Source organism: Triticum urartu, chromosome 7, assembly GCF_003073215.2.
Source record: "Triticum urartu cultivar G1812 chromosome 7, Tu2.1, whole genome shotgun sequence".
In the NCBI taxonomy this organism is placed as follows: domain Eukaryota; kingdom Viridiplantae; phylum Streptophyta; class Magnoliopsida; order Poales; family Poaceae; genus Triticum; species Triticum urartu.
In genome coordinates, this window is record NC_053028.1 from 689,670,933 (window position 1) to 689,695,847 (window position 24,915).

Below are 24,915 nucleotides of genomic sequence, written 5' to 3' on the forward strand. Positions count from 1 at the left end.
TCTGAGGGAGGCGCCGCGACCACTGCCTCCTACCTTCTGCAGCATGACGTGCCTCACGCGGCCCTCTGAGCTCAAGTCCCGTCACCGACCGTCCGCTCCCGGCTTCGCTCACCTGTTTGTGCTTGACGGAATCGAGCTTTTCCATGGTTTTGCAGTCCAACTTCTAGCTCCACCTCCGGTCGCTCAATGAATCACGTGTAGGCCACCCCCGTGCTCCGCCCCTATATTCGGTTCGGTTGTTAGCTCCTGTTCCAGGTCCGGCATCCCCCCTGTACTTCCTCAATCTCTCAAAATTTGTTTGAAGCTGACTGTACTTATTCTGATACTCTGGTTGACCTTATGCTTGCGGGTGACTATACTTGTTCTGATGCTCTGAAGACCTTATGCATGCAGCTGAGTTGGACTGCCTCCTATTCAAATTCTTGCAACTTACAATTATGTTTTGTTTGAAAGCTACTTACTGTAAAGTAGTATATGTGCTAGCATTTCAGTATAGCTTCCAAAAATATGTGGTTCAAGTTCTCAATTTGTTTAGAAGAAGATAGGACAGGAAATCTTGAATGGAAAGCTCATATGAGTGTGGATGGTTTGAGTAAATTGGTGACTGGTGGAGATCATTCATGTTGATTATTTTTGACAATAATGATAGGTCCACTAGAGAATTTGCGGATAACTTTTTAAGTAAAAAGATAATCTTTATATGGACACTTGGACTATAAACATTTGCTATAGTTCACCTTTAATAACTTTGTAAGTACAGAGATATCACCTAAATGTAATATGTAACTATGTGTTGCAATCTGAGCAATGGGTGTGTAAATTGTAGTCTCTACATGCACAGTCGAGATGTGTTCAGTCCAACCCCATGGCATCAGGGAGGTCGAGTTCATCGCGAGCAGCAGTACATGGTTGTCGGCTTCAACTTTCTTCCACCAAGGTGCTTTCACTCGGTGATGCAAGGATGGTAATCTTCTCCCTTGTGTGCTCTCTCTCTCACACACACACACACTGTCTGTGTTCATGTTTACTACTGCTTCAATTTCTTTGTGATGCAAATGTTGTCGGTGAACATACTTTGTGTAGAAAAAAGTTATGAAAAATCACATTTTCTGGTTGTGAAATTTTCCAAATTTGATCTAATCTAGCATTTCAACATGTATTGTATCATCAAAACACACTTCATATGCATCAACATATACAGTCAGTACATCAGTTCATAATAAACAAAAACAAATGAAGATCAGTGCGTGTCCAACAAAAACAAATGAAGATCAGTGGTTTTCATTGCTGCTGGTTTTGTATCTCATGGTGGTTCGCAGGTATAAGATGGGATTTTCATAGCTTTACATTGTTGTTTTGGTTTGTGGCACTTAGATGCTTTTGAAAAATGTTCTGCACATGTTTTGTTGGATTCAGTTCCTCCCAAAAAAGCACTAAAGGAGGTTAAAAAAGCATGGTTCTGCTTGCTTATGTCATTTTTCCCTTCATCGACAGAAAAACTAGTTCAACTACAAAAGAATACATCAGTTCAATGTTGGAAAAATACCAGTTCAAAAAATAAATAAAATAACTTAAGTATACGCCATCATGAAGTGCTTGCCTTCAAGATTTATCTCTTGCTCTTATTTTTCCCTTTCCAGGTTTACGTTCTAGCATACGATTTTTTCTTATCAATTACTCCCTCAGTACAACTTCTGTATGCTCTCGTGTTCACAAATCTTTTAGTACTTTTTTTCAAAAAAATCTTGTAGTACTATGTAAAGCAAGTGTGGCCAACACATAGTTTAGGTGTCGCGGTAGTACTCACTGTTGATGGTGGCCTTCTTTTGTTCCGCTACTACTTTGCCACCTAGAGTCACTAGTAGAAAAAGGGTCAAACGTGAAGCACATTAGTGCCGATTTGATTTTGGCCCGGTACTAATGGTACCATTAGTGCCGGTTCGAACGGATTTGCATTAATGCCAGTTCGTGTTGAACCTTTAGTACCGGTTCATGGCACGAACCGGTACTAAAGGGGTGGTGGCACGAACCTTTAGTACCGATTTCAATTTTCCTGACGCCAGCCTGCCACCACCCCTTTGCCACCTAGAGTCACTAGTAGAAAAAGGGTCAAACGTGAAGCACATTAGTGCCGATTTGATTTTGGCCCGGCACTAATGGTACCATTAGTACCGGCTCAAATACAAACCGGCACTAATGTGCTTCACATTTGACCCTTTTTCTACTAGTGTAAGCTTGCATCTTGTTACTTCTATGGAAGCATTGACCTCGTAATTTTATTGGACCAACCACTAACATAAGAATTAGACATGGTGCTTAGTGTATTCTCTCAATCTTGGTTGTTCTTACAGTGCTTATAATCTTGACATCTTTGATGAATCCAGCCCGAACTGAAGCATGTCGGCAAGCCAGGCGTTGGGCTAACCATTGTCGTCTGTCTACCTCCTTCCCCGGTGAGCCCATGCTCTTCTGCTCTTGACGCTTGAGCCGCCTGCAATTCTTTTCTCTGTTCGAAAATTCCAAAAGCACCAGTAGTTTGTATCAGGATACACCATGTTATTTCTACAAATTTCCATTATGCTTGTATGTCCAAAATGTGTACATTTACTGCTTTTGATTTGTTGTAGTGCAGAGAAGTTACCCAGTTGTGGGCTGACTTGGAGGCTCCTTCTCCACGTCGACACAATTGCAGGACCAATGTGCTACTGACCGCGCAAGCTTTCTCAAGGAGCTCGTGTCCAACGATACTGAAAGGAAAATGGAGTGAAAGTGCTACTGCACCAGTTTTGAACTTCTTATTCAGTCATGCTATTACTGAGTGAAAAATGGAGTGAAAGTGTATTGCAATTGATCTCTCTTAGACCCCTGGCAATCCTCTATTTATCCTTTGTTTGTTTGTTTTTTGGTCTGTAATTCAAGAACTTTGACCTTCGTAATTCGGTTTTTGGTTAATTTATTATGCCCGTTACAAACCTTTAAATCTGAAGAGGCTTCTAATATATAGCAAGAAAATGTGCAGTCGGTGTGTTGTATATGTCATTCATGTATGAAAATATGCAGTCGATGTGGTTTATATGTTATTAATGTACATGTATTATGTGTGTGAAAAAATTTCTGTATATGATGAGATGATTGCTACTTCTTTAAATAAGGTATACATGACTGCTTGATGTGCGTGCAAGAATAAAAAAAGTTTAATTATTAATAGCATATAAGTTCAAAAAATAAAACGATGTCAGTTCGTCTATTGACTTGAGGAATATATGCTCAAAGAAAAAACATAACACATTTATTTGGTTAAAAAGTTTATTTTAGTTCAGCTACACGAACCATATAGGTTCGATGATGATGGTACCATAAGTTCGGACAAGAAAACAAATATGACTTAAAACCAAAAACTTTCACTTCTATAAGGTCAAGTGCTATTAATGTGGCTGCTCCATGTAATTAGCCCATTTGTTGGGTGAATCTCCTACTACTTGCTAGATTTGTAATTATAAAAACACAATAAGTTCACAATTTAAAAAGTTGTAAGTTCAACATGACATATCAGATAAGTTTTAGGAAAAAGCTCAAACAAAAAGAAACCTCACGGAAATTCAAATGGTAAAAGTTCAAGTCGTGGAATGAGAGAAGTCCGGAACAAAGTTGAAAAATTTGTAGAGTTGGAAAAAAACACATAATACTTTTCGGTGGTCCGTTCGGAATAAAAGAAATGACAGAAATTCAAATCGTAAAAGTTCAAGCAAAAGGAAACGCCATGCAATTCGAATGGTAAAAGTACAATTCGAATTATCGGGTGAGTTCAAACTAGAAAGACAGATAAGTCCAAAACCTGCACAGCAAAAAAGTTTCACCTGCAAAAGAAAATGTGGCACTTCCACATGAAGTTAATAAACAAGGGTTTGAAAAAAAAGGATGTTTATATAAAAAAAGTGCTCAAAAGTTCAATTACTCTCTGTGTGAACGCTCATACACTCTGTTTCCAAAAGAGAGTGCACATTTTACTAGGAAAAAACTTGGGTAAGTTCAAGGACAGAAAAAACCGGAACTTCAAAATCGACAAAATAGCAGAGAGGAATACAAAGTAAAGTCATGTTTGTGAAAGCAATGAGCAGTACAATGCAGAGGAAGGCCTGGACATAAACGGAGAGGACAGTCTAAGCTGTTGTGCCTGAATTAGGCCTTGACAAGAACAGCTAAATTCAGTAACACATACACACCTTGTAGCCACACATGCCTGTCATGCTGCTGGCAGACGTCTTGGCTGAGCAGGGGCCCGCTGTCCACCGGCAATTTCTCCTCTTTCCTTTTCTTAGTTCTTCCAGAGAAACAAAGAGAGCGGATGAGAGAAAGGCTAGCAGGCCACCGTCGATCCATCCCTCGCTAGTCGCTACCCGCACCCACCAGTCATCGTCATAGCCTGCCTTTGGCTGTCACCGATGCACTCTCGGCTCCGATTTCATCCCCACCCACCGTCTCTTGGTCGCATTTGTCCGCACAGCACTGCGGTGTGCCACCACTTTCTTGCAAGGGGTTCGGCCGACAGCCGCGAGAAGCCGCCGTCTGCTGCATCCTCTATCCCATCCCTAACTCTCTGCTGCCCCTCCCCTTTCCAAGCCTCTCTCCTTCTTCCCACAAGATCGACATCCCTGATGGGATGGCCACTGAGTCACGGAGGGGCAGTCGATGGCGGTGGATGAGGAGATAGACGCCACAATCACTGCACTCCATCACTTCCTACCTGCATCCCTCCTTCCTTGCAAGTCGACGGTGCCATCATGTTGGAGACGGTTGTTGGTCTTGCGTTTCTCGGAGCTCTTCTCCTTCCTACTACGTGCTGGATCCGCGGGGATTTAATTTGACCGTGGCGCCCTTGATGCCTCGCAATTCAGCACGTTACCTCGCCCGTGCCTGCTACTGATGCGACCATGTTGATTTGAGCCGAGGCGCGAGCAGCGCGGCGGAGACGTTGAGCGTGGGGATGAGCCCGTGGTGAGGCTAAGCTTCATGGCGATCGCTGTGTACACCATGCTGATGAGCAGCGCCGCCACCATCCCACGGACCGTCACCTGCTCGCGCCACGGCGGCTCCGCCGCCGTCGGCTCCAACTCCATGTCCGATGCACCGGCCTCGCGCGGCGTCTTGTCGATCTCGCCGGACGCGCCCAGGTCGTGGCGGTCCATTTCGGCGCCCACGAAAGCCCTCAGGGCGAGCAGCTCGAGCTCCTCGACGGCGACAGGGGCTGTGGCGACTACGCCGCGGGGATGAAAACGCCATTAGCCCAATAACACAGGTCCAAACTGAGAGCATCAATTCATAAAAGAGACGATCAGTTCGACAAAAATGAGAGCATCACTTCAACCCCTCGAATTCGTCAGTTCAAGAAGGGTAACAGAATAATATTCTGTTACGCGTAACAGAATAGCCCATATATATATATATATATGCATAACGTGTACAATATGTAGTATCGTAAAATACCAGCAAACGAAAAAGAATTAAATGAAAAACACAAAATTAAAGGAAAAACAAAAACAAAACCAAAACCCCCAAACATTTAATACCGGTTGGTAAACACCCACCGTTACCTGCAGTGTTCATGAGAATTGGGGTAACAATGTGGGCAATCTGGAATGCAAGGCACATGGCAATTCATGAGAAGATATAGCAAAGCCCGTTGCCTAGAGATTGTTCCATTAAGCGTTTCTTGGCAGTTAATTAATACCCCGCAATACCAAGCAATCAAATCAACTATCGATATCTCCTTGTATGTAGAGTAGTACAAGATTGGCAGGTAATTAACTTAATCGTCATCATCGATCTTTTAGCTGGAAATCAATAAATACCCCGCGATCTCCATAGCTGCAGCACCCAGCAGATGTAGAGCAGATCCTTGGGAGTTGAGGGAGTAGGACACAATGCCGGGGACAGTCATACCACGCGGTCTCCTGCTCGTCGGCGTCGTCCTGGCGGCACAGCTCTGTGCGTGCCCGGCGCAACAGTACGTTGGCAGCCGCGGCGCCAACGGGTTTAGCGTGGAGTTCATGCACCGGGACTCCGTCGGATCGCCGTTCCACGACCCATCGCTCACCGCCCACGGCCGCGTGCTGGCGGCCGTGCGGCGGTCGACGGCGCGCGCCCGCGCCATCGACGACGCCACCGTGTCCGAGGCCGTCCACAGGTCGTTCGAGTACCTGATGGCCGTGGGCATCGGCACTCCACCCACACGGATGCTCGCCATCGCCGACACCGGCAGCGACCTCATCTGGTTCAACTGCAGGAACAGCACCGGCGCCGCACCTGTCCATCCTCCGAGCGTCGTCGTGTTCGACCCTGACAACTCGACGACGTTCGGCCTCGTGGGCTGCAAGTCCCGCGCATGCCGTGCTATCCCCGACGGCACCACCTGCACCCTCGGCTCCAACTGCAAGTACATCTACTCCTACGGAGACGGCTCCAGGACGAGCGGCCTCATCTCCACCGAGACCTTCACCTTCGCCCACGTCCCCGGCACCGCCCGCGGCCATCGGGGCCGGAGGAAGCGCGTGGCCACCGTGAACTTCGGCTGCTCCACGGCCACAGCCGGCACGTTTGAAGCGGACGGCGTGGTGGGCCTCGGTGGCGGCGCCCTCTCCCTCGTCACCCAGCTAGGCGCCCACAAATCGCTCGGCGGCCGGAGGTTCTCCTACTGCCTCGTGCCCTACTCCGTGAACGCCTCCTCCGCGCTCAACTTCGGTGCCCGCGCCACGGTGGAAGAGCCAGGCGCGGTGACCACGCCACTGATCCCATCCCTAGTGGACACATACTACACCGTCGACCCCCAGTCCGTAAAGATCAGGAACGCGATCTTCGTGGCGCCGGACGGGCACCGCCACGTCATCGTCGACTCCGGCACCACGCTGACGTTCCTCGCCAAGGCGCTGCTGGACCCAATGGTGAAGGAGCTGAGCCGGCGGATCAAGCTCCCGCGGGCGCCGTCGCCCGACAAGCTCCTGACGCTGTGCTTCGACGTGAGCCAGGTAGGGGAGAGGCGGGCGAAGGCGATGGTCCCTGACGTGACGCTGGGGCTGGGCGGCGGCGCGGCGGTCACGCTCAAGGCGGAGAACACCTTCGTGGTCGTCGAGGAGGGGACCATGTGTTTGGCGGTGTCGGAGGTGCCGGAGCGGCTCCCGGCCTCTATCCTCGGGAACATCGCGCAGCAGAACATGCACGTCGGGTACGACCTCGACAAGCGCACCGTGACCTTCGCCGCGGCGAACTGCGCGGGGTCCTATCCTGTTCCTATCCATCCCCTCCGCCTGTGTAACGTGTAGAAGAAACCACATATTTCATCACCACCATTAATCTATTTTCTTTCTATCTATCTTTCTACTCCTTCCGTCCTTCAAAGAACTAGTAATAATGTGCGTGCACGTTTATATTAGGTAGAATATTAGTTACATGTTATATTAGGTAAGATATATCTGTTGCACGTTCGTATTTGGTAAGATATCAATTACTTTTTTGCCGGAATGGTAGGATATTAATTACATGGCATATTTCTTGGGATTACTTTTTAAGAGCGTTAAACGTGTTTGGTGCTCAACATTGAAACGATTTGAACCGCTAGATAACATGATTTGACGGTCTACCTACCTTTTTAGGTCTTTTTATATTGGTATAGATATAGATATAGATGTACTTCCAACTTTGTGGAAAACTCAAACTATCTCAAAGTTTTACCGAGTTTGTGCAAAAATATAGAAAAACGTTGACAGCCGGTGCCAGCCGAGCGAAGCGCCGGTCGCGTCCACGCATGAAGTGTTATCTCTCTCGTTTAGGCAGCCACGTGGCATGGTGGCCCACCAAATTAGTTTTCCTCCCTTTTGTTTCTCTCTGTTCTTGCGCCTTATCCCCTACCTCAGCCTCCTTTTCTTCCAGCGAGCCAGTACGCCGGCGTAACCAGCGGAAACAATGCGCCGCGTACCACTCGATTCCGGCGAGCGCATCCACCATGGTCATGCACCACATCCGCCTAGTCCTCCTCTCGCCGTGGTCATGGCGCCCGCCTAAATCCTCCCCGCTTGGCTGTGCTACAACCATCGACCATTTATGCTACAACCGGCCATCGGATATGCTGCATCTGGCGACGGGGAGATTGCGGCTGCCGCCGCCGACAATGCACTTTTTTGCTACAACCGGCAATGGAAAAGCTACCAGCGACCGGCGGATTTGTTGCACCGGTGTTGCAATTTGCCAAAGCCGGCCACGTTTGCTGGAAGCGACCATCGCAAGATTGATGAAATGTTGCAATCAGCCTGGTAATTTGCTGGAACCATTGTCACGGTTTGCTGGAACTGGCTTTTCCGCCCTCGATGGTGACCATGGTGACAACGGCGCATGCAATGCGTTTTTCCCTCTCTATTTTTTTGTTGGAACCAGTGTCTATTTTTGCTGCAACCAGACACATTTTTTGCTACCATTACCTTTTGATTTGCTGGACTATACCAAATTTTGCTACCACCGTATTTTAATTTTGCTGGAAGCAGCCTTATTTTTTTGCTGCAACTGTCTTCTGGTTTTGCAACGGTGGTCATGCCGGAAACCGTTGGTAGCGGGAGGGCTGCTACCATTGGCGACCGTTGGTTGCAAGGCGGAGCTGCATCCATGGCAATTGATTGAAGCTCTCTCTATCATCTGGTTGAAACCTTTTCAATCTAAGATTGAAGCATTTTGCGCGAGCGGTTGCATCTCCCCTTGATTCGCAGTGCCGATTGAAGCTTTTCCATATAGGGGTTGAAGCTTTTCCATCCAGGGGTCGAAGCTTTTTTTCCAGCGTTTGCAACACAGGGGGTTTGCGACGGTTTCAGTGGCGTCGACTGACCGGGTGGCCGTCGTCGTTGTCTGCAGTGAGCATCAACGGCGAGGGGCGGCGACGGAGCTACCCCGGTCGCCATTGAGAGCTGCAACAGCAGGTGCGGCTGTTGCATAGGTCGAGGCGACGACGAAGACGACCGATGAGGATAGGGACTAGCGACTAGGACAGCCAGCTGTCGAGGATGGGGACTAGCGAACGAGGACGAACAGCGAGTGTCGGGACCGGCGACTAGGACGGCCACTAGAGGGGACTAGAGGCGCAACGACGAGGATGCCGAGCGGGAGCTGCATATCTAGCCCGAGGTAGACGAAGCCCGGGACGAATCGTTTTTTTTCTTTTTTTTTTGCTGCATCCAATGGCCACGCGGGCTCGCATCCAAGGGCAGGGGTGCGACCGGATGAAACTTTCGGCCGGCGCGCCGGCGCCTAGCATCGCCCAAGAGGAAAATGGTTGTCATTTTGACACGTTATAAGCTGTCATGATCAAGAGTCCGATTGCTGTACTGAATGTGGACACCTTCACTCATGCAATGCGGGGATTGTATCTCCATGTCAGATATTTGATATTTCTTCTAAACAAAGTAATCAAGCTTCAAAAGGATCCATCCACTCGTTGTCTTCTCTTATGGATTGTTCCGACCATTCTTTCAACTTTTCAAGCTCACCTGACGATTCTAATCTGCTGACTGAAATCAGAGGAATGCAACTGATGTTACAAAATCCTCTGTCCCAAAATAAGTGTCTGAACTTTAGTACAACTTTGTACTCTGAACTTTTGTACTAAAATTAGTACAAAGTTGAGACACTTATTTTAGAACAGATGATAACTTTGTTGCAATGCTTACTGCTTAGTGCAAATGATGAAATCAAAAGTGCATTTGCTGATAATTAATTGTGGACCTAGTATCTACTTGTTTAATTTTAGAAGAATGTTCAGAACAGTTCTCATGTCGAGTACATGAGGTTAATAGAAAGTTAGAGCTATGAAGATAAATCTTGGAATCGAAAGGTTTTTGAGTTAGTAGAACTAAAACCGAGTAGATGAGATGCGGTTTCAATACAACTAGGCATGAGAAGGAGGATGTTAGCCTTGATGGGTAGGTGGTGTCTTAGAAGAACACCTTTCGATATTGTGGTATACTGCAGAAGGATAGGGATATCGATAAAGATGTGAATCATCAAATAAAATTCGAATGGATGAAGTGGCGCCAAGCTTTTGGAGTTCTTTGTGACAAGAGTGTATCATAAAGCTAAAAGGCAGGTTCTATAGGAGGGCGATTTGACATACAATGTTTATGACGCTGAGTGTTGTCCGACTAAAATGCGACATGTTCAATAGTTAGGTTTGTCGGAAATGCACATGTGTATGTTGAGATGAATGTGTGGCTAAACAAGGAAGGACCGGATCGGGAATGATGATATACGAGATAGACTTGGGGTAGCACCGATTAAAGAGAAGCTTGTGCAACATTGTTTGAGATAGTTTGGGCATATTCAACGTTGGCCTCCAGAAGCCTTTATGCGTAGCGAATGACTAAAGCCTACCGATAATGTCAAGAGAGGTCGGAGTAGAACGAACTTAACATGGGAGGAGTCTATAAAAAGAGATCTAAAGGACTGAAGTATCACCAAAGAACTAACCATGAACATGGATGTGTGGAAACTTACTATCCATACACCATCACCATATGGGGAGAATACCATACGGAAACTGGCGAAAACCACGAGAAGGAGATGTTTTGAATTTTAAAAAAAACCTGAAAAAATACGGGATATTAAGAGGATGATGTTTTATTGCCACACAAAATGTCAAGTTGAAACACATTACGAGATGTGTCCTATGAAAAAGATAAAATCAGCGTTGAATAGTGTCGAACAATAATGTCATTATTCAGGGCTGAATTTATCTTTTTTATAGCTCATATCTCATAATGTGTTTCGACTTGAAATTTTGTGTATCAATAAGACAGCACCCTCTTAACATCCCCTACTTTTTTAGATTTTTTTCAAAATTTTCAAATGTGGTTTCCACAAAATTTTCAATAAATATTCGTTTCCGTATGACATTCTTCCCACCATATGTTGATTGCGAGATTTTATGGATTTTAGCTCTGGTCTTTTCCAAGTTGTTGTTTTCTCATACACATTTATACTGCACCGGCGACATCTTGACTAAAAGAAACTTACGACGTGTTTGGTTCGCACTCAGGTACATATTCTTTCTGGTCGGGAAGCTCCGATTTCTGATGTTTCGATATATCAGCTTCGCTCCGACCATTTTTCCGTTTTGTGAATCGATATATCGAAAGACGCTGATACCTACTACATGGTCTGGGTATCTAATGTTGAATACCGAGCGTTGGATTCGGAAGCCGCGACTTTTCCACCGAACCAAGCACATCGTTACATGTCTTTAAAAAGTGGGACATCCACATGACTCAACTCCAAGCACAAGAACCTTTTTCGCCTTTTCAAAAGTCTAAAACACATATGCCCATATGAAGTGCTCTTTTGATTCATAGGATAGGAATATCATATGAATAAAAAATCATTAAAAAATTGCATCTCAATTTCTATGAAGAAAGAGATATCATTTGATAAACTAGCAATAGGCCCATGCGTTGCACGGAACATAAAATGCATTTACACGAGTTGTTTATCTTGTGGGAGACAAAGATGAACAAGGGAAGACCTTATCTGTAAATGTGGAGAAGGATGTGGATATCTTTTTGCAAAATTGCCATAGTTTGATTTCTATCCGTCAGATATAAATCGGACGGTCTATATTGCAAGATGGCAGACACACCATCATCACCAACTCGTTTTTTTTTATAAGAGTAGAGATAGGATAAATTTCGTACATTTATTTAAGTCTCGGCTAACGTTTTTTTATCTTTAAAATGTGAAGGAATCGATTTCTCTCCTATGAAGAAAACTACAGACCAAAAGGCTTCAAAGGATTTGTTGTCTTTGAAAATCCTACCCTGTAAATTTCCTGTAAAACAAAGGAGGCCGAAACTAGTTAGAACATAAACAGTCAGATTTCAGAAATCATATAACAGTCACGGGAGAGGATTTCAGAGTAATATAAAAAAGAAGACAGGCCACTCGAAAAAAAGATTGTTTTTTTATATATATAGAATTTAAAGAAAAAGACTCGGTGACTCGGTGTGTCCATCGGTCGCAAGCCGCGCCCGAGTCGAGCAGCAGGGGAGTCCGGTCCGGCGGCACCGAACCGACCGGCTCTTCTTCATCTTGCTCCGCAAGAAGCCCACCACGGCCGCAGCCGCATAAGCCCACTTCCCCCGACCAGCAGCAGCGGCGACCCCCTCCCCTCCTCCTTCCCCCAATCGAACTCGGCGGCCCCCGTTCCGGCGACTCCGGCCATGTCGGTGAGTGCCCCTGACCTCCCCCGTGCCGCCTCCTTTCAGATCTCGAATTCCCGGCCCGCCTGACGGCCCGCTCCCCCCGCCCCCGCGCAGATCTTCGAGTACAACGGCTCCGCGGTGGTGGCGATGGTGGGGAAGAACTGCTTCGCCATCGCCAGCGACCGCCGCCTCGGCGTGCAGCTGCAGACCGTCGCCACCGACTTCCAGCGGGTCTTCAAGATCCACGGCAAGCTCTACATCGGCCTCTCCGGCCTCGCCTCCGACGCCCAGACGCTGTGAGCCGCTCCCCAGATCCCCCCGCCCTCTCGCCTCTGCTCGATTTGTCTTTCTTAGGGTTTGTTTGTTTGTTTGTTTGTTGGCGTCGGCGCGCAGGTACCAGCGGCTCGTGTTCAAGCACAAGCTGTACCAGCTGCGGGAGGAGCGAGACATGAAGCCAGAGACCTTCGCCAGCCTCGTCTCCTCCATGCTCTACGAGAAGAGGTGAGTTTATATTTCTTTTTTACGATATGAAGAGTTGAGTGTTTTAAACACTAGTGCAACCCCAACACGAATCGAAGAGAAACTAGTGGAGTAAACCGGATGGCGCGCATATATAAGTTGAATGCCAATTTGGGGGGGTCTAGTACTGTGCAGAAATATGCAAATCAGGATGTTAACTGTCTAGTGTTATAGTGGTAAAATATATAGGCGCAACAATTTGTTCTAGGCTCCATTTATTCTTAGGTGGCTTAAGATCTTCTTAGTTATACAAACCAAAGAGTGATTAGAGGCAGCTAGTTTTATGATTCAGCATAGACATTTGCAGCAAGTATGCTTATGGTTTGTCTAATATTTACGACCTATATAAACATATAGGCGTATACTAAGAAGTAAGAACACAACTGCAAATCAGGTGCCATTACCTTGATTATCAAGTGGTTCATTTAGAGCCAGAAATATATTAATCTTCACAGGGCTTATAGCTTGCTAATTTGCTCAAACGTACTATCCACTATTTTACAGTCCAGTGACCTTTTGGAGGGTGTACTAGTACTACTTGTAGTTAAGAGCTACATCTGGATATGCAACGATGTACATGCACGTTTTAGATTCCTGCCTCTGTCCTTTTCCACTAAAGAGTTGAGCAGGGTACTTTGAACATGTTAGTTGTGAACCTCAAATATATGCAAATGTTTCTTTTTCTTATTTACAATCCAGGAGTGGGGTTTCTGATTAGCTGAGCATCAATAAAATTTATAGATAGCGTATAAAGTAAATCTGGACATTTCTAGAACTAGAATTATAGGCCCAGAGCTTCCATTTTCCAACAATGAAAGTCCTGGTAATTAGCTGGCTAATTCTGTTAGATATGAACCAGAATTTCTGATTGATAAGCATGATTCTGTAATGTTTCTACCTACACAGTAAAGTACTCAGTCTTTAGCCTTTCTATACTACTATTGACCTATGTCTTATCTAAAACCATGTGTCTTCATTATATGTGATTTGGTAACGGAGAGAGGTTAATCTAACTTCTGTGTGCTAATGACACACTCCAGATTTGGGCCATACTTCTGCCAGCCGATTATTGCTGGACTTGGACAGGACGACGAGCCATTTATTTGTACCATGGACTGCATTGGTGCAAAGTAGGTATCAGTTTCTTCGAGTATGCGTTTTTGCCTTCTGCACATATTTTTTTTCATCTATTTCACACATGCTATTCCACTTGATTATCTGCTTCTCATTGCCACCGTTTACTCTGTTGAATACTATGCCTGGTTTGGTTCATGGGGTAAGAAAATGTTCTCTTTACAATTTTCTAAATTATATATTGGTCTGTCAACTTTGCCAAAAGTGACCTGAGTCTGGAAAATCAGTAAATCATCAACAAATTGGCTCATATGACCATGACGGGAGTTGATTTTGCTTCCATCGCCAAAGTGAAAAAACCTGAATATTTGGGGATTTTGATTTGTATACCCACATATGTAGCAATGTAGCTAAAAACATTTGGGGAATTTTGTTTTTGGGAGAGCATATCACTACCCAGAATGGTGCTCATTTGATTCACCAACGAGTACACTTGCACACAATTGAAACAATATCTCTGTCCCATATAATTGATATGCTGGGCGTTGGTGAACTATGAGAGATCTACAAACCGTAGACATACCCAGCGGAAAACATAATTAAGTATTGTAGTCCATGAAATAGATGAAAGCACCAAAGGTCTTGTTTCATTACATATGAGGTGAGAAGGGAAAATGATTGCCAGCTTTAGAAAAGGAACAGTTGATGCCCTCCACTCTTGTCTAGTCATTCTTGTTAGCTAATTGTATATATTTATTCATATGCAGGGAACTTGCTAAGGATTTTGTTGTCTCAGGGACAGCTTCAGAGTCTCTATATGGTGCTTGTGAATCCATGTACAAACCAAACATGGTACGCATTTGTATTTGCCAATTTTAGCCAGTGCAACATGCTTTATTTGCTTGTTCTTGTGAGATGAAATCGTGGGATGCATCAAACTTCACATTTCTCTTTTGGGCCTGCCATATTATACTGTTTCATCGGCGATCATTGCCATGTACTTTAGTTTGCAAACTTTTATTTATTATTTTGTGTGATACAAGTTGCCTGATACCCATCCTATTTTCCATGGCAAAAGGAACCTGAGGAACTCTTCGAGACCATATCACAAGCTCTGTTGTCGTCAGTTGACCGTGACTGCCTCAGTGGGTGGGGAGGCTATGTTCTGATTGTGTAAGTTCACTGCTCGTTTCTCTTGTCGGCTCTCTGAATCAAACTCTTTTTAGTGTTGATGTGGTACTCACCTTGCACGTATCAGTAGGGGAAACAGGGGACAAGAGTGCATGGATAGAAACCTTGAAGCTGTAGTGCATCCATGTCTAGACCATTTGGCCACTCCCGTTAACCGACTATTGATCTAGTTCCTTGACGTCTTGTCCTTTGGGTTTGCAGGACACCGACCGAAGTTCAAGAGCGGGTGCTCAAGGGCAGGATGGACTAGATTATGCATGGCCTAGAGTTTGTCAGCTGCTTTCCGATGCCTGTACGATTGCTGTTTCAATATCCCTGTTGTGCCCTGGTTCCGAAGCGACCTTGTACTGTGAAAATCGATGATATTTGTCCGTAGAAGGAACATTTGTTTTCTTTTATTTATACTGTCTATGCTTTTATATTATATCAATGGCGAGACATGTCTGTCGTGTCGTCCGTCAGACCCTACGGCGAAACACATGGGATCGTCATTTTCTCTAAGGTTAGGGTACTACGCTCATATGCGTGCACCGAGTGCTTTGTGCGATTGACACCAATATATTACTGAGCGAGGGATTCCGCTTCCAATCTTGCAGGGATGGTAAAAGAAAGGAGGAAGAGATTGCTGAGATCTGAGTTTAATTTTATAGGCATTAGATGAGCCGGAAATACCCACTCGGGTTCTATCACAAGAATGAAGTTGAGTTGTGTAGGCATCATCTTCTTTGCCAAATCCATCTAAACCAGTGTTGATTGTAGGCACAAGTACACACAAGTTAATCGTGAAACTGATATTGGGAAACAAACCTGAACTCTTAGAGCATCTCCAATAGATGGTCCAAAATTTGGCGGTCTAAAACCGAAGATGTAAAATTTGGACCGCCAAAAAATGCGTTTTGGAGCTCCGAAAAGAGCTCATCTCCAACAGATGGTTCAAATTGATGGTCCAAAGAGCAAATCCAATAGATGGTCTAAAATGAAGATGTAAAACGACATACTACTAGTCCATTCAACATAGTTCAAACATCAAATTCAACATAGTTTCATACATCAACTTCAACTACTACTTATTCAAACTGCTAGATAAACTACTCCTCATCGGAGCTACGGAACTGCTCCTAGAACTCCTCCTTCGTCAGGTCGTCGCCCCCCTCCTCCTCCTCCTCCTCCTCCTCCTCGGAAGAGGACTCGATGGGGATCACCGTCATGGGACCGGCCTCATCCTCCTTCTTCGGCCCCTTCTTCTTCTGCTCCGCCTCACGCTTCCAGTAGTACTCCAGCTCGGCCTGGACGTACTCCGGATGCTCCCGAGCAAACCTCGCCATCTCCTCCTCATCGGTATCGCCAGCACTGACGACAACCGACGGCTTCTTCATCTTCTTCTTCTTCGTCGTGATCTCCTTCATGTTGATGCCCATCGGTACAAGCATCTCCGCTACCGCCCGACTCTCGATCTCTGGAAAGTTGAGGTGGGACCAAGGCCTCTTGGCACGCCACACCGCCACGGCGTAGGCACGCGCGGCCTCGTGGGCGGAGGGGTACGTGCCGATCCACCAACGCCTTCCGCGCGTCGGAGAACTCCACACCGCAGTTGCCGAATGGCTTCTGCCTCACGTCGAAGAAGCCCGACTTGCCCTTCGACGTCTTCTTCGGCGCCATCGGGAGTGGCGTGCGGCCGGGGCGGTGGCGGATGGAGCCGGGCGGGGCGGCGATGGCGGGCAGAGCGGTGGCGGACGGAGGCGGGCGGGGCGGCGACGGCGTGCGGGACGGTGGCAGAGCTGTGGGACGGTGGTCGGCGGGCGGGACGGTGGCGGAGCTGCGGGGCGGCGGTCGGCGGGCATGCGGGGCGGAGCGGCGGGGCGGTGTCGGCGGGCGGGCGGCGTGAAACAGCGGCGGGGGCGGGGCGGCGGCTCGGCGGGCTGCGGGCGAGCTGCGGGCGGGCGGGCGGCGACACGCGTGGAAACAGCGGCGGGCGCGGGCGGCGGTCGGCGGGCTGCGGGACGAAGCTGCGGGGCGGGCGGGCGGCGACACGGCGTGGAAACAGCGGCGGGCGGCGGGGCGGCGGTCGGCGGGCGGCGGTCGGCGGGCTGCGGGGCGAAGCTGCGGGGCGGGCGGGCGGCGACACGGCGTGGAAACAGCCGGCGGGCGGCGGGGCGGCGGTCGGCGGGCTGCGGGCGGCGTGCGACGGGGCGGCGGCGGGGTGTGGAGGCGGCAGGGCGACGGCGGACGGGCGGGGGGGTTGCGGGTGAGCGGGCGGGAACGGAAATAAAGTGACGGTTTGGCGTTCGCGGGCGGCGGCTGGTTTTGGACCAGATGTATTTCATGATATATATTTGCATCGGCGATCGAGGTGTTGCATATATGACGAGGAGGCCGCGGTTTAATTTTTTTTTTTCAGATGGACCATCTGTTGAAGCAGCGTTTTTTGCTTCAGACGGTCCAAAAGTTAGTTATTTTTATATTTGGACCATCTATTGAAGATGCTCTTAGAGTATGATTGCGGGTTGGAGGAAGCAGATGTAACAAGTGGAGAAAGCACTATATCAGAGAGAGAACCGTCCAGATGCGTGCATACATGTACTGGGGCCGACACGCGGGCCCGTTACGCTGAGGCCCACATCGCAGCGAGACGAAATGAGGTCGCTCGCCCGCTTGGTCACAGCCGGTCGGTCGGTCCACGGTGAGGAAGGCCAAGGGAGGGGGCTGGTTTTCCCTTCTTTTTCTGCTTGGATTGGAATTGGATTGGACGTAAGCTGCCGCCCATAAATACAAGGGAGAGAAAAGTGACTGTGTGAGAAGCCAGCCAGCCAGCAAGCCAAAGAGAAGAGAAGAGAAGAGAAGAGAAAAAAAAAGAGAAGAGAAGAGAGTTTTCCATCTCCCGCCGCTGCTGGTGGAGAGGGTTTTCCAGTCCTCATCGCCGATCGCATTTCGGCCGGCCGGCCAAGGTGAGCATACCTATCTACGGACCCTCCCTCCGCGTTCACTCCTGGATTCCTCCCTAACCCATCTGCCCGAGCCTCCGGGTTGCTGCGCTGTGTTGTTCCATTCCTCTCTGTTTCCTCGCCGGCCGATCGAGGGTTCGTACCGTACGTAGATCCGTCCAACCAAGCCGCCGGTAGGTAGATCGATGGGTGGCTTTCCCTGCGGCGGAATCGACCGACCGATCCATCGATCGCGTGGTCTCTGCCGCTCCATTAGTTCACCTTCTTCATGGGCTTGCAGCTTTGTGGGTGATGATGAATCATGAAACAGTCGCTGCTGCTCTTTGCTTGCCGGTTTCTTTTTGCGCACGAGGGTTTTCAGGCTGGTTTGGTGATACCTTTTTTTAGGGTTCTCCTTTTCTTTTCTTCTTATTAGTGCAAAGTGCAAACTGCAAAGTGCATGGTGATGTTGTAGTACTAATCAGTCATTTCCTTGTTCCTTAGTTTCCAGATTCCTGATTATTATTATTATTATTATTATTATTATGCCCAAACTTTTTCTTTGCTTGCTCCAAATCTCACCTGGATCGGAGTTACAAGCAGAACCCCTAGCCTGATTTCTCTTTTCTTTCCGGGAAACATACCATGCATGATGCATGCATCATAAATCATCTTCATGCATGCGACACAAATTGTGTTATTCCCATTATTATTAGTTTGCTTCGTATAGTTTGTTTCATTTCTCTCTGTTTCCTTGCCAGCCGATCGACGGCTCGTAGATCCATCCTAGTCACCGCTGGTAGGGATAAGACATTCGCTAGATCGATCGGCGGTTCTTGAGGTTTCTCCCCACAGCGGAATCGACAGATCGTGTGGTTTCTGCCGCTGCATTAGTTCATCTTCTTCATGGTTCGCCCGTCATACAAAGTTAGGGCTCGGGCTTTAATTTTCTGAGTGATGATGAAACAGTTTATTCGCTAGTGCTTGCTTGCCGGTTTCTTTTGTGCACGAGGGTTTTTAGGCTGGTTTGGTGATGCGTTTTTTCTTCTTTTCTTTTCTTTTCTTCTCGGTGCAAAGTATGGTGATGTTGTACTAATCAATCGTTTCCTTGTTTCGTAATATTTTCCAGATTCCTGATTATTAGTATTATTGTGTCCATACTTTTTCTATGCTCGATCTAGATCTCACCTGGATCGGAGTTAAGATACAAGCAGTGCCCCTAACTTAATTTCTCCTTAATTTCTTTGTGGGAAGCATACCATGCATGCATCATAGCAAAAATCATTTTCATGCCACACAAGTTGGATTGTTCCCATTATCAGTGTGCTTCATATAATTAATTGAATTCATGGAAAAAATATATGAAAAACACATATGGAACTAATTAATCGTGGAGCGCTGCACACAGGTAGTGCTTGTGCTTGAAAAAAGAATGGAACAATTAATGCCTGGTTAATTCCCTGCCCAACTTAATATATATAGCCTTGTTTGGTCAGATTTCCTTGCTGTGTTTTTCTTTGTAGATGAGTAGCAAGGGTGATCCAAATCCAAGCAAGTCCCATGGCGGACCCAGCAAGTCACCAATGTCCCACACTGAAAAGGGCGATAAGACGGCCACGCCTCGGAGGCTTCCTATCACGAGGCCACGTGAGCTTGGCAAGAGAGGGCAGACCATACAGCTACTCACGAACCACTTCAAAGTCTCTGGGAATCCAACACATGACTTCTTTTACCACTACAATGTAGGAGAACATGCCTCGTCCTACCTACATTACATAGCTAGTCCATCACCATTCCAGTTCTTGAAATTAATTTCCATGCATGGCTACATTTTGACAGTTGGTTTTCAATTTTGTTGGATCATATCGACCGCAGGTGGATCTCAAGTATGAAGACGATCATCCGGTAATCGGGCAAGGAGTATGCAGAAAGGTGATGAAGCAGCTGCACGAGACCTATGCCTCTTTGCTTGATGGCAAGCAATTCGCCTACGATGGCGACAAAAGCCTCTTCACCTCTGGGCCTCTCCCATTTGCCACCAATGATTTTGACGTTGTCATAGATGGCGATGCTTCGTCCAGAAAGTAAGGCATTCATCAGCTCCAATCCATCACCTATTTCTCACCAGGGAAAGCTTATCTGTTCTTGAGCTCGTCGATCTCTTATTCTCTTGTTGGTTGGGGGAATTGTCTTGCCATTTACCTGCAGGATTGCAACGAGCCAGAGCCCGGGAGCAGATGGCAGTCCAGGACCAAGCGACAAGAAAAGAATGAAACAGGCAGGACAGAGCAAAAGGTTCAAGGTGGATATTACCTTCACAGCAAAGGTTCCGATCAGTGCCATTGCCCTCGTCCTTGGTGGCGGTCAGGATTCTGAGAACTCGCAGGAGGTTCTTCGGGTTCTTGACATCATTCTGAGGCAGCACGCTGCAAGACAGTATGTTGTTGTGTTTATTTATGAACAACTTCGTCTATCTTTTATCTAATGTTGCAAACTCTATGATTAGTCACTCGTTCTTAGGTTCTTATTATACTCAGATTTCTTGTTGGCTGGCTGCATGCAGGAATCGCCTCTTAGTCCGACAGTCTTTTTTCCGTAGAGATTCCGATTGCATCAAGTTGGGTGGCGGTGTTCTAGGTTGTCAGGGTTTTCATTCTAGCATTCGACCCACTCAAAGTGGGCTTTTACTCAATTGTGGTATGTTTATAGCCTAGCTAGAGGCCTAATTTGCACTAGGTTCGTGGTAAAATGTTTTTTTACAACATTGATGGTGCATGATATATAGATTTTTGAATTTTTGCAGATTTGTCCACCACTATGGTAGTGGAACCTGGGCCTGTGATTGCATTTCTGCTCTCCAACCAGGGTGTCAAGGACACTTCTAGCATTGACTGGGGCAAAGTAAGCTGAAACTTAGTGATTTCTTATTAATATATTCTTAGCCCATCAAAAATTGTTCATTTCTACACTACAATGTTTCCCTGCTCTAATCTTGGTCGTCCATGACATAATTTTAGGCTAAACGGGCACTGAATAAATTAAGGATTGAAACCACTCACACGAAGGCGGAATTTAGGATTGTCGGATTGTCCGAAAACAGTTGCTATAACCAGACGTAAGATGTTACTCTTGATTTGAATCATGATATGCGAGCTCAGGGCACATGCCTCAGCTGCTCTCATTTCAATATAATTCATATATAAATTCTTGATCTAGGTTCCCACTAAAGCAAAAAGATGGCAACGGTACTGTGGATGTAACTGTCTATGATTACTTCATGGACCGTTGGTCGATGAAGCTGGAGAAGTCTGCTCATATGCCATGTCTAAATGTGGGGAAGCCAAACCGCCCAACATACCTCCCGCTGGAGGTCCGTCCCTCGCTTCCTATTCTTGTTTTGAATCAGTCTTTTGGTAGATATGTCTTCTTTTTTTGTGTGCTCATTTCCATGTTTGCAACAGGTTTGCCGTCTAGTGCCATTGCAAAGGTATAAAAGGTCTTTGTCCACGTCGCAAAGGTCAAAGCTGGTGGAGGCATCCAGGCAGAGGCCGGATCAGAGGATGTCGAAGTTGTATGGTGTAAGTTACACTGATACCCTGAATTCAGCTAAACTGCGGTAGATATGTTCACAACATCTCCTAAAAACATCGAAAAGACAAAAAATAAATTCTCAATTTTGTTTACCTATCATGATAGGAGTTGCGTGCCAATGATTATGATTCCGAGCCAATGATGAAGGAATGCGGCATATCAATAGTTCCAGACTTTACCCAGGTTCAGGGTAGAGTCCTTGAGGCACCACAGGTTGGCAGAGCCCTACCTGTTCTTTTGACTGGCTGTTTTTGAATGCGTACTGTGCGCATGCCCTTTTCTGCTTTGCATCTAATTAAATATCGTAATGTGCAGTTAAGCGCTGCAGATGGTAGACAACTATATACACCTAATGGGAGGTGGAATTTCAATAAAAATGTGAGCAATCGAGCATACCTGTTCTGTTGATTAAACTCCACACATGTGCACCGTAAACTCTTTGTTTTCGCGTCGATGCGGTAACTTTCCTGGTTCAATTCTTCAGAGGTTTTTTCGGCCGATTGAGTTTAAGAAGACCTGGCCATGGGGAGTTGTTAATTTTTCTACACGACGTGATGTTGAACATCTTGTCGAGCACCTTCTCCAATCCGGTAGCGAGAAGGGAATCGTAAGTTCACTGCTTCACCTAATATTGAGCCTTTTCAAATGTCTTAGCCAGTTTGATTTGCAGAGTATGGAGAAATATAGCGCTGTAATTCAGGAGATTCATAAAATGAAACATCAATCTCCGGCAAAAAGGGTGGAGGATATGTTTCGGCAGGTAAATATAGCATTCGGAGGAAATAATCCAGAGTTTCTCCTGTGTTTTCTTCCTGAGAAGAACTCTGACATATATGGTATGCTCTGCTAACTCAGCCTTGTAAGTAAGCTTCATTATGCTTCTACCTGCCATCCAAACGTTTCTTGTTCTTATCAGGACCATGGAAGCGTGAATGCCTTGCACAACGTGGCATTGTTACACAATGCTTGGTTCCTCCTCCCAACGTCAAAGATCAGTACCTCACAAATGTGCTGCTAAAGATAAATGCCAAGGTTTGGAGTGTGATTTGCATTGCCATCTTCAATGTACTTTGGATTTGTTAGCTGAAAACTGAATGCTTTGCTTTTATTAAATTTGTCCTGCCAAACAGCTTGGCGGGTTAAATTCATTGCTGAAAAAGGAAATAACCCATGCTATTCCTCACGTGTCGAGGATTCCAACCATCATCTTTGGTATGGATGTTTCCCATGGTTCACCAGGACGTGACGTGCCATCGGTTGCTGCAGTAAGTAACATATCATGCTTCTGTTTTCAGTTTCCTGCAGTAAGAAACTTAGGTGTCAGCTGATAGTCCTTGAGAGATTTTCCAACCGATAATTTGCTGACTCACCCTGGTATTTTTGGCTTTTACCTAGGTTGTTAGTTCATTGGAGTGGCCAATCATCTCAAAATACAGAGCTTCTGTGTGCACTCTGCCACCCAGGCAGGAAATGATCAAAACCTTGTTTAAGCAAGATGGAGATACTGATCATGGCCTCATTAAGTGAGTCTCTGCTGCATAGGTTTTAGATAAGTGAAATTTAAACAATGTTAATAACAGTGCTTCCTAACCGTATGCTTTTCTTTTTCTTCTTTTTGCTCACTGGGGTATAACATTTCAGGGATTCACTAGTTGCCTTCCTCGGAAAAAACAATAAACCGAAGCCGGAACAAATTATCATTTTCAGGTCAGTTGTCCTCCTGGGATAATGTGTGCAAACGCTAACTGATAGTGTACTTTGTACTTCAGCATCATAACTTTTCTTTTTTGAAAATAATCATAACTGTCGTGTAGAAATTGGTTTATTAATTGTGTGTTGTCCCTCAGAACACTCCCCACATTTTATTCATAGTCCTAAGAGTACAAACTGACTCTAATACTTGACGTCTTCAATAAGTTTACTTTGGCACCCTGATGCTGGCTAAGGAGTTTTGTTGTCTTGATATTAGGGATGGGGTTAGTGAGAGCCAGTTCGATCAGGTGTTGAATGATGAGCTAGGCCAGATCATGGAGGTAACATAAATGACATCCAATTCTTCCTCATGCGCCGGTTCTTGATGTAATGATGTAATTCTAATTGATACTACAGGCATGCAAGTTTTTTGGCGACAAGCATTTTGGTGGCAACTGGTTCCCCAAGTTCACAGTGATAGTTGCACAGAAGAATCATCACACAAGATTTTTCTTGCGGAATGGAGTGAATAATGTCCCCCCTGGTAACCTATATCTTTTATCCAAGTACCTTTACATTCTTTCAAAAAAAATTCTGAATTTTCAATCTTTCAATTTTAGTGGAGGACGGCAATCATCGGGACTGCTAGCTTGTTCCGTTTGTATATACGCATTCACACGAAATCAAAAGCACTTAATAAGAATCTCTACACACCTAGCTACCAGAGAACTATTATTTGCAATTTTGTATGGATCAAACAAGCTCAATTTCTATGCTTTTTGTACACATACATTCTTATCATAGTCCTACTTTCCCCTTGTTTAGGTACTGTGGTTGATGGAGTAATCTGCCATCCCAGGAACTATGATTTCTACATGTGTGCTCATGCTGGCATTATCATATGTTCTCTCTATACCTTGTGTGAGTTGTGATTGTAATTCACTGCTTTGCAAATGCTTATTTGAATCTAATTAAGTCAGTCCTCTATGCTCGTGTGTTAATTCCAGGGGACTACAAGGCCAACACACTACCATGTGCTCCATGATGAGATAGGCTTCTCTACTGACGATCTGCAGGAGCTCGTGCACTCCCTGTCCTACACGTATGTGCACTGAAACAGTTACAAAAGATTCAGTTGTTACCTTAATTTGCCTCTGGTCGATGATCATCGTTGCACTCTTTGTGACATTTTGATGCTTGTGTACTCGTTTCAGGTATCAGAGGAGCACCACAGCCATCTGAGTAGGTAAGTAAGCATGATTTGCCATTACTTGATTGATCTCGCAACAACTTATCAGTCAAAACGGCATGCATGGCTGATCGAGTAAATTGCAAAAAACCACCACAATTGAGGACCCTAATTCATAAAACCACCATTTTTCGTTTTTTTTTCAAAAAACCACCACCATTGTGTTGACAGTTTTCAGAAAACACTGAACAAGCAATTAGAGTTGTTTGAGTGAAAATCTGACCAGTGGGTCCCAATGACAGGTGCCACGTGGCCCGGGTAAAGACGGTGCTCGTTACACGCCGTTAGAAAGTTTCGCTCCATGTTAAGTTAGACGTAGGACCCACCCATCAGTGTGCTTGCTCCTTCCTCTTTTTTCAAGCATTCTTACAAACACCTCCCGTGCGCCGCCGTCGTCGTCTCCATCACGGAGCTCGAGCTGCTCATCCAGGGGTTCAGGCAAAGCTGGCAT

At 46.1% G+C, this 24,915-nt stretch overlaps 3 protein-coding genes, 1 long non-coding RNA gene and 1 pseudogene across 4 annotated transcripts; 4 read left to right on the top strand and 1 right to left on the bottom strand.

Moving 5' to 3' along the window:
- Positions 1-400: 400 nt before the first annotated feature.
- Positions 401-2,996, top strand: LOC125520673. Its single transcript, XR_007288786.1, has 3 exons — positions 401-964; positions 2,385-2,453; positions 2,628-2,996. It is a non-coding gene; the product is annotated as an uncharacterized LOC125520673 (long non-coding RNA).
- Positions 2,997-5,887: 2,891 nt separating this feature from the next.
- On the top strand, positions 5,888-7,377 carry LOC125524904 (aspartic proteinase CDR1-like). The gene has a single exon (XM_048689933.1). It carries the CDS (start codon positions 5,922-5,924, stop codon positions 7,314-7,316), a length of 1,395 nt encoding a protein of 464 aa, XP_048545890.1. The 5' UTR covers positions 5,888-5,921; the 3' UTR covers positions 7,317-7,377.
- Positions 7,378-12,081: 4,704 nt separating this feature from the next.
- Positions 12,082-15,409, top strand: LOC125523756 (proteasome subunit beta type-3). The gene is made up of 7 exons (XM_048688822.1): positions 12,082-12,251; positions 12,342-12,523; positions 12,621-12,728; positions 13,787-13,876; positions 14,588-14,672; positions 14,899-14,993; positions 15,213-15,409. Exons 1-7 carry the CDS (start codon positions 12,246-12,248, stop codon positions 15,259-15,261), a joined length of 615 nt encoding a protein of 204 aa, XP_048544779.1. The 5' UTR covers positions 12,082-12,245; the 3' UTR covers positions 15,262-15,409.
- Positions 15,410-16,099: 690 nt separating this feature from the next.
- LOC125523757 lies at positions 16,100-16,670 on the bottom strand (annotated as a pseudogene).
- Positions 16,671-16,850: 180 nt separating this feature from the next.
- On the top strand, positions 16,851-24,544 carry LOC125519427 (protein argonaute 4B-like). The gene is made up of 22 exons (XM_048684238.1): positions 16,851-17,249; positions 19,456-19,674; positions 19,808-20,016; positions 20,141-20,368; positions 20,496-20,629; positions 20,736-20,833; positions 20,950-21,047; positions 21,149-21,302; positions 21,394-21,510; positions 21,629-21,736; positions 21,839-21,901; positions 22,008-22,130; positions 22,194-22,359; positions 22,440-22,555; positions 22,654-22,788; positions 22,919-23,046; positions 23,165-23,230; positions 23,493-23,556; positions 23,633-23,759; positions 24,041-24,114; positions 24,223-24,317; positions 24,430-24,544. Exons 1-22 carry the CDS (start codon positions 16,851-16,853, stop codon positions 24,455-24,457), a joined length of 2,949 nt encoding a protein of 982 aa, XP_048540195.1. The 3' UTR covers positions 24,458-24,544.
- Positions 24,545-24,915: the final 371 nt, after the last annotated feature.